Source organism: Myotis brandtii, unplaced genomic scaffold (assembly GCF_000412655.1).
Source record: "Myotis brandtii unplaced genomic scaffold, ASM41265v1 scaffold982, whole genome shotgun sequence".
NCBI lineage: Eukaryota > Metazoa > Chordata > Mammalia > Chiroptera > Vespertilionidae > Myotis > Myotis brandtii.
Window position 1 is genome coordinate 951,502 of NW_005372084.1, and position 9,568 is coordinate 961,069.

Consider the following 9,568-nt stretch of genomic DNA (forward strand, 5'->3'; position numbering starts at 1 on the left):
TTCGAGGCAGCAAACTCCGGTGTTTACCTATGCCGCCATCTTGGTTTCTTCAAATCTATTTCTTGACATTTTTTTCGGGGGAAAGTTTGTATATGCAGGATCATGGGACCAATATAAATGTAAAGATGGTAGTCTAACTAGTCCCATCCATAGAATCAACCCAAAAAATCTTTTCATTTCATTTTTGTTTGTCACAGTCTACCTACACAAATGCTGCACGTTTTCAACCCCTAGTTTTTGCGACACATACAAGTTCGTTTGGAGACATCCTCAAACAATTCATTAGGCACAAACAGTTCATAAGAATTCTCTACTGTTGCACATGACTTTACATTCAAGTCTTCAATCCTAAAGCCAGACAGTTAGGTGAAAGGCATAATTCTTGGTTGATTACCTCTCAGATCATGCCATTCTTCAAAATCCTCATCCTCGTCCTCTGATGACGAAAAAAGAACGACTCTACGACGTTTTTTAGGAAAACTAATTTCACTTGAATCGCTTTCACATGCTGCTTCTACTGACATTGTCACTGTTATGGATAAAGAAAAATTTTTTAAACTGCACTGGAACACAAACCACAGACAACTGACTGAAGAGAAAGCATTTCTAAAAGAATACAGAGTACAGATTGCGATAAATACAAGAAATACATCTGAAAATATACGTGCAGTCTTATCGAACCTTACACAGATCTCCGGCCCCCAGCATATCAGTGAAATCGGATATCACGGGCTAAATGGAAAGGAAGACAAAACAGGCGTGGCGCTTAACATGTTAAGTGGCACTGCTCTATAGACCTTTGCTTAGTTTTTGTCTTTATTTTTATAAATACCAGTGTACTTGAAAGAATAGAGGATTTGGAGTCAGAAAACAGGGCTTTGAGTATTGCACTGCCTCTAATCAGCTCTGTCAAGAGCTCAGGGAAGTTTCTTAACTTTTCTCTGTTTCATTTTGAGAATCAAATGTGGTACATGTGTGGTGAAGCACATGGTAAAGTATAATACCCTAAATATACCACTTGTTATTTTGCAACAAAGATTACCTTGTAACTTTATTACTTTAAGTTACAATTTTCCCACCATATCTAAGGAAGTATGCAATTAGGATGTTAAATAAAAACAAGCAAGGAGAATCCCACAGGCAAGATGATGAACTTGAATTTCCTCATTTACCAATGAGAAAACAGACCTACAGGAGTGCTGGGATTTTCATGAGTTCATATAGCAAGTTGCTCTCAGAATTGGGCCTTTTGAATTTAGGTTTTTTGAGTTTCAGCCTGGGTTTTTTTTCTACCTGTTCTATGCTGCTTTTCTAATCATTCCTTGTGATTTTTCTGCCTGGAATTTTTTATTTTCTGGCCATTGTTTGACTAACGTGATGTCTATCCTTACCGAGAGAAGCAGAGCTGTCCTGCTTCCCTGATGGTATGCACTGGGGATTAAACCCCATGAACAGAGTAAAAATCAGTGTTCATGTACACTGATGCATACGGGCATGCCAAATTATTTCCATGTGGACTTTAAATGTTGACCACTGTATTAGTAGTTAAGTAGGAAAAGGCCTCAAAATTGAAATGTAAGTGGAAATGATGCATTCTAATTGAATTTCTCCAGTAAATTATTTTGCCTTACATCTAGCCATATTAAAATATGAAAGAATTTTGTTCCCTTGATTTAAACATGAACACAAATCCCAAAATAGAAACTAGATCTAAGGAGGCAGCATAATGTAATTATGTGAACAGTGCTTCCTGTGTTAGTCACACCAATGTACAAGAGTATTATTTTAGATCATTAAATATCTACTCAAAGTGAGCATATGCTCACAGTGATAGCTCAAAATTCTGAAGATGCCAAATTAAGAATTTTCTTTAGAAAATCCAGATAGAACTCAAAGTAGAAGATTTGGGATCATAACAAGAGAGATTCCTCATCAGAAAGTTGGTGGTTTTAACATTTTACAGAATACAGACAGAAATAAATCATAAGTTATTATAGTAATAAATAGTATGTCCAGAGTTTTAAACATGTAATTTTTCTAGAGAAATTCTGCTCGGGTTACTCTAGCAGAATGGGTGGATGTACTTTTCCTAATGCTAGATGGAAACATTAAGAAACAGAACAATTTAGAAGTTATAAATTAATTAAGGTGCCTTTTACCATTATAAAGGCCAAAATTTATTTATTTTTCTAAATTAGTCAAGATAGTTTTTATACCTTATACCTACAGTAAGAATGTAAGTGGCTCTCTAATATACCACTTCTTCACACAGTTGGGAGTTTTCAATTAAGATTGATTACATAAGGGTGAATCATTACTTTTAGTGATATTCTTTTATATAATAAACAATGTTATAATTTAACCAATATTTCTAAAAATACTAAACAGAAATAAAAAGAGTAAGTAGACATTTACACATTGTAAACACATTATCTAACAAGTATGAATTGGATCCCAAAATGAAGATTTTAAAAATTGTCTTTTACAGAATACCAGGAAAAACCTACATGATAATAGCTTTTCTTACTGTGGGTACTATGGGGTTATCAAATACTTCCTTGGGCTACCTGAATTATCCGACCCAAGTCATCTTCAAGTGCTGCAAGTTGATTCCTGTAATGCTAGGAGGAGTTTTTATTCAAGGTATAGTAATGATGTATTTTCATCCTGTTTGAAACTAGTAGGCTATGTTATAGCATCTAGCATTAGGAAAAATATTAAACTTTGGTCAATTTAATGAACATTCTAGATATTATAACAATTCTGAGTGATATCACAAAATAAGGTATAAAAATACTAAAACTTGGGATCTACTTTAGTATCTGAAATCAGTAATTTGGACTTAGAATAAAAGTAGTATTTTGTTTTCTTTTAGTCTGGAGTCTACTTACACTTCAAGAAATACTATATTCACATATTAAAAGTATAGCTCAGAAGCACCTAAGTACCTGGAAAGCTCCTTTTTTCAATTCTTCCAGTTCTGTACTCTTCAGGGCTCTGTCTCTACCTCCTTATACAAATGGGATGTTCTCATGTTGAAGTAAAGCTTAATCGAAGCAGAACTGCTGTTTTACCAATTCTGCTGGCTTCTTGATTTCCTAGAGCCCCAGTCAAGTTACAAGCTCTTTGGAAATAGAAGTAAAAAAGGAGGCAATCAAAGCAAGAAGCAGCAGAACAAGCTGTTCATATCACTGTCATGAGGAATGCTCATGTGTTGATAATCAAGTGTTTCTGTATCACCAACATCCTTATACAACCTGACTTCATTTTATCCATTAGATGTCTTCCCAAAAATCCCTTTTAATGAAAGCATGTCTGTCAACTACTTTGCATATAATTTCAGGATAACTATTCACACAGGAAAAAACAATGATCTCAGTCCCTATTAAAAACCACATTTAATGTCATAACTAACTGAGCATGTATGATATTTCCTTACATTCCTTCCAAGAAGTTACTACATGGTTTTGTTATTTAAATGTGGCTATATTAAAATAAGTTAATACTCACTAACCTAGTAGTTATTTGATTATGGTATTTGTAAACTTAAACAGTTATATAGCCTGAGTAATTACTCTGGTTACTTTGTAAATTTGTAAACTAGAAGAAAATTCATAGCTGTATATTATACATAAGGAAAAGGAGGCATTAGTTTTCATAAACTTTTTAAATGTTCATATTAAGTTCCTTAAACTTTTTAAATGTTCATATTTACTCACTACCATAACAGGTAATATAGACTTTCATATCTAAAACATCAGTGCTCGCTGATCATTTAATTTTCAGAAGATCTGTGACTATCTCATGCCTTGACCTCAGTGTTCTTCATATATTTTTGACATTAGATATAAAAAGACTCCTGACCTCCTTGGTTAAACACATAGATCTAAAACTATGCTGAGTGAGTCTTTCCATTCTGAAGTTGACTTACATTTCTATCACACAGGCAAGCGTTACAATGTTGCAGATGTGTCTGCTGCGGTGTGTATGAGCCTTGGCCTGATATGGTTTACACTTGCTGACAGCACAATTGCACCCAATTTCAACCTGACAGGTAAGGAATTTTTTTGTCTTCCTAGATTTTGTAGGCAGTTCAGTTTACAGTAAGAATTTTTACAACTTCATAAGGATTTTAAATGATGTTGTGACATCTATAAGTCTCATATCTAACATAAAGCTTTCAGACTTTCCAAATAAGATGTAGTAAAATTACAACTCTGGAAATATAGCAATTGTTTTTAGTACAAATGTATTCTGATGTGACAGAAAGTTGTTTGCTCAGTCAAAATCTTCTGTTATCAAGTACAGTACATGGTAGACCAATTTCTTATGGCTGAATTGGAAATACACACATGAATTATAGGAGAATTACAGTAATTTTTTTATTCTCATTTTTTTAGGTTGAAACTTGCACATTTATTTGTCATTGTTTTAGCTAAAGAGAGAAAGGTATGCTGTGCTTAAGTATTAATCTGGGTGATATAAATATGGTCATAACCTTAACATGCTTAAAGTTTCCACAGTAGTGTGCCATGTGGAATTTTGTAAATTAATTTTAGATTTTTTTTCATGAGCAGAATAGGTATTATAATATATTTAGAAATAAATAAGAATAAAAAATGTGTTAGAATCTTGTTTTCATTCTAACGATTTTATGGAGAAACTGTTTATATATACTTATTGTCATTCTTACCTATTTAGTTTTACTCATAAAATTATTTTAGTATCATCGCATTTCCCCATCTCCTAACCTGATAAAAATTGTATTTAAAATATCTTAGTCTTCAAAGAAACTCTGATAGAACAGAAAAAAAATCTATATTACATATATATTACATATAGTACAAAGTATAGTAAGTATAATTATTTGTGAGGAAAAAGTATTACATAATGAAGAAAATAATTTACATCAGCTTCATTATTCTTACCTATTGTTAGTCAACCTTTCTTACTAGTCTGTTTAATCAGGCTAAGTTAAGGGATTTAAATTTAACCAGTTCAGCTTCTTAGAGCTGTCTGTTAAGAACCAGAAGATGTGGTAGAGCCTCTTATATCTGTTCTTTCACCTTGGATCATTCGGTGCAAGTGGTCCTTACTTCAATGAGTTTTAATCAAAGAAAACTTATTGTTGCAGGTGTTTCTCACATGGTTTAGATTTTTCAGAAACACTTCATAGGAAGAGTGTATTTGAAAACTGAGAAAATTGACTCTTACTTGAGGAAAAGGCAGTTTTAGACAAGGCACAGAACTTGCTATCAGTGACATGCCTTCACATTCTGGTCTGTTCACTTAGAAATATAACCATAGCTAACGTGCCACCTCCCTTTGCGCTTTTCTTATCCAGAGGTAATGGTGATAGTGTGCCTCACACGCAGGTGGTGAGAGGACAGAATGAGATGATGAAGTAATGGGTGTGAGAGTATGTACCCTGGTGGAATGGGGTGATGGTGGTGATGATAATTATGGAAAGAGGTGATCTGTAACTTCTCACTATAACTGAAGTGCTAATTCTGTCTGAGTTACATGGAAATACTTGTTAAGAGAATTAGAACCTAACCCTATTTTATAATCTACTAGAGGCCCGGTGCACGAAATTCATGCATGGGTAGGGTCCCTAGGCCTGGCAGGAGATCAGGGCCAATCTGTGGAGCGACCGGCGGGGCAATCGGGGGCACCCACCTTGGCCGACCTGGTGCCGCCCGCTTGCCGGCCTTGCCCCCCACCACCACCACCGCCAATCGCCTTCCTCTGTGGGGCGACCGGGGGATCCCCGCTGGCACACACCTTGGCTGGCCTGGGGCCTACAGGCTGGGGGCAGCTCCTGCATTGAGCATCTGCTCCCTGGTGGTCAATACACGTCATAGTGACCAGTCGTTCCACCGTTCATTCCGCAGTTCGGAAGATTTGCATATTAGGCTTTTATTATATAGGATAATAATAAAAGCGTAATATGCAAATCAACCAGACAACCAAACAGAAGAACCACCATCCGGAGGACCTTCCGGACGACCATGCTATGACACCCACTGGCGCCAGGCCAGCCAAGGCAGTTGCAATGCAATTGGTCGGGGAGCCTCGCCATCGCCCCACGATTGCCTCGCAGAGGGAGGTCCAGGCCACCCTCTGCGGGGTGATCGATGGGGGGACTCCATGATCGATCGCACCAAAGAAGGAGGCCTCATCCACCCTCTGTGTGGTGATCAGTCGCGGAGCCCTGGCTGGGTGGGAAGGGCCTCCCTCTGCTGGTCGATCAATCGTGGAGCCCTGCGATCGATCACCTCAAAGAGGGAGGCCCAAGCTACCAGGCCGGCAGCACTGCAGCGGGTAGGCGGGGCCTCCCTCTGTGCAGCGATCGATCTGGGGGCCCCGCAATCGATTTCCCCACAGAGGGAGGCCCAGGCCACCAGCCAGTGATGCTGTGGCGGGTGTGTGGGGCCAGCCAGCGATCGCCCTGCAGAGGGAGGTCCAGGCTTGCCAAGTGATCGCACCTCACGCCTGTGCTTGCAGAGGGAGGTGACCAGTGGCAGGGGAGGGAGGGGCAGCACCACATAGATGGCAAGCAGTGGCAGCAGCAGGGGCGGGGCCAGCTGCCGGCAGCCCGGGGAAGGAAAGCCCCGATAGGCCCTGATCATCGGCCAGGCCTAGGGACCCCACCTGAGGGGTCCCAAATTGCTAGAGGATGCAGGCCGGGCTGAGGGACACCACCTCCTCCCCCCCCCCTTCACGAATTTCATGCACTGGGCCTCTAGTTAATAATAGTTGAGCATTTATCATAATCCCTGATCTATAAGAGTATATTATCTAAAGGAGATTAATTAACTATTAAAATGGTTAAGGTAGACATAAATAAAACTTTGAATGTATAAAGGGGTATGTCAGACTTACTTATCCCATAAATATCCACCTTTAGGATGCAATTCAGGTATTTTCTTTTTATTTCTTTTTTAATTTATCTTTATTGTTGGAAGTGTTACAGATATCTCCCTTTTTCCCCATTGACACCTTCTAGCCCCCGCCTCCTGCCCCCATAAATCAAGTATTTTCATAAAATGATTTCAGCTTTTTATAATGGCCAGTGTGGCTCTGTTGGTTGGGCATTGTCCTGTGCACCGAAAATTTGCCAGTTCGATTCCCAGTAGGAGGCATGTAGGAGGCAGCCCATTGATGTTCCTCTCTCACTTTGATGTTTTTCTCTCTTCCTCTCCCTCTCTAAAAAAAAATAATAATAATAAATATTTTTTTAAAAAAGTACTTCATGTTGTTTCCATTGTTCAGAGCACTTTTGAGATGTCTTTTAGGAACTAGGCCATGTTTTCAGGATCTTCAGTAATACCATGTGTTTTTCTTTTGAGGGTAGATTTGATATTTGAAACAAGAAAAAGAGCATTTAGAATCAAGTTTGATGAATAAAAATGCATGAATAGGTAAAATACCTAAGTTAAATTATAAAAAGCCAAATTGAAGAATAAATATGAAAACTTGAAAAGTCTCAGTTATAAGTGCATATCCTTAAATTTCATCAGACTCACAATTGTAACCAAGGCTGCTCTTTATTCTTTCTGTAAAGGACCGTGACTGGTGACCAGTATCTAAACACTTGCAGATTAGAGCCTGCTTCTCCAGAGACACTCACGTTTGTATGAGTGTGTTGATTTCTGGATTTGTTTATGCCATTTGGGCCTGTTATTATAATTATGAAATAATTAAATATTTACTTGAATTATTCAAAACTGAGTGTGGCTCGGTGTTTAGAGCTTTGGCCTTTGCACCAAGGGGTATTGGGTTCGATTACCAGTCAAGAGCATGTACCTGGGTTGCAGGTTCGATCCCTGGCCCTGGTTGGAGTGTGTGCAGGAAGCAGCCAATCTATGTGTCTCTCTCACTTTGATCTCTCTCTCTCTCTCTCTCTCTCTCTCTCTCTCTCTCTCTCCCTCCCTCCCTCCCTCCTTTCCACTCATTCTAAAAACCAGTGGAAAAAAATATCCTCACGTGAGGATTAACAACAATGGAAAAAACAGTTAAGTTTGAAGAAAGAATTGTTTCTGTAAAAACTAAGTTAATTGAAATCAGTGTTGAATTACATTTGGATGGAATAACTATAAAAATTGGGGATATCATATAAATATGAAAGGATTCTGTACCCTAATTGTTTCAGAAGTTCCTGAGTTTTTGGTGTACTTTTTAAATTCCAGGGTTCATGATATTAGATAGATAGATAGATAGATAGATAGATAGATAGATGATAGGTACTTTTTAACCAGAACAACTTGGAAATCATAGAGAGTTGTTTTATGAGTGTGGTTTAAACAAAAGAGAAAGTGCAGAATTTTAGTACCTCTATTGAAAGAAAAGGCCTTCACAACTGTATGCATGTTTGTGTTTTAAATTAAACATTTTAATAATTTTATTTTTTAATGATTTCCCTCTCCATCTGACTAACCACCAATCCCAGTAAATCTAGGAATTTCTTCTATATTTATTTAATACAGTATTCCTTTCAAACATAAAATCTAGTTTAAACACAGAACTATTATTTGACATGAGAGTGAAGCACAGTAATGGTGACAGCATTAATGCAGTTCCTTAGTGTTAGCTACTTTTTTTTATTAACATCACCTATGTGACTTATGTGCCTGTTACAACTGGTTGTGGATAAAAATGCTCAGCTTTATGAAACAAATGTGAATAAGATCTGCTTTTATTTTTTAGCTCAATTGCATCTCTGAAAACTCTTGATTCTCTTTCATATGCTTAAATAAGGAGGTTGTGTTTTTCTTGTGCCTTCTTGAAGGTGTGATCCTTATTTCCCTGGCACTATGTGCTGATGCTGTTATTGGAAATGTTCAAGAGAAGGCTATGAAACTGCATAACGCCTCTAACTCAGAAATGGTAAATATTCTAGTGTTTTTTTTCTTCACAACACACAGACTAAAAATGGTGATATATTTAACTTTATGAAATAGTTATGGTTTGAAGACTGGCGTTGCATTTTAAAACTGGTTTATCGTTGCCCTAGCTGGTTTGGCTCAGTGAATAGAATATCGGCCTCCAGGTTTAATTCTGGTGAAGGGCACATGCCTGGGTTGCAGCCTCCATCCCCAATAGGGGGCTTGCAGGAGACAGCCAATCAATGACTCTCTCTCATCATTGATGTTTCTATCTCTCGCTCTCCTTTCTTCTCTGAAATCAATAAAAATATATGTTTTAAAAACCAAAAAACTAGTTTATCATTATTTTCATAAAAGTAATGCATTCAAACATAGGAAGGTAAAAAATAAAAATGCTACTACCACTGCTAATAGCTAATGGTATGGTATTTGATAAATTTTTCCTCAATGATTTATACTTTTTACATATTAAAAAGATCCTTTGATACATCATTTTTCTCCTATCTTTGTATTTGGTATTATTTTCCATTTAGAAGTTTGTAATTTTTATGTGGTCAGGTTTATCTTTTCCTCATGGCTTCTGGCTATATATTATGATTGAAACAGGCTTTCCTAACACTAAGATTTAAGAATTTTACTCATGTTGCCTATTAATTTTATGATTTCCTTAATAAAAAAAT

At 37.2% G+C, this 9,568-nt stretch overlaps 1 protein-coding gene across 1 annotated transcript in view; it reads left to right on the top strand.

Annotated features, from left to right (window-relative positions):
* SLC35B3 (solute carrier family 35 (adenosine 3'-phospho 5'-phosphosulfate transporter), member B3) overlaps nt 1-9,568 on the top strand; it is a gene marked incomplete at its 5' end in the record, with an annotated part of 30,055 nt that overhangs the window by 11,356 nt on the left and 9,131 nt on the right. Inside the window, 3 exons of the mRNA XM_005886397.2 lie at nt 2,489-2,643; nt 3,947-4,054; nt 8,792-8,889. Coding sequence (XP_005886459.1) covers nt 2,489-2,643; nt 3,947-4,054; nt 8,792-8,889 — 361 coding nt within the window. The remainder of the gene's footprint in view (nt 1-2,488; nt 2,644-3,946; nt 4,055-8,791; nt 8,890-9,568) is intronic.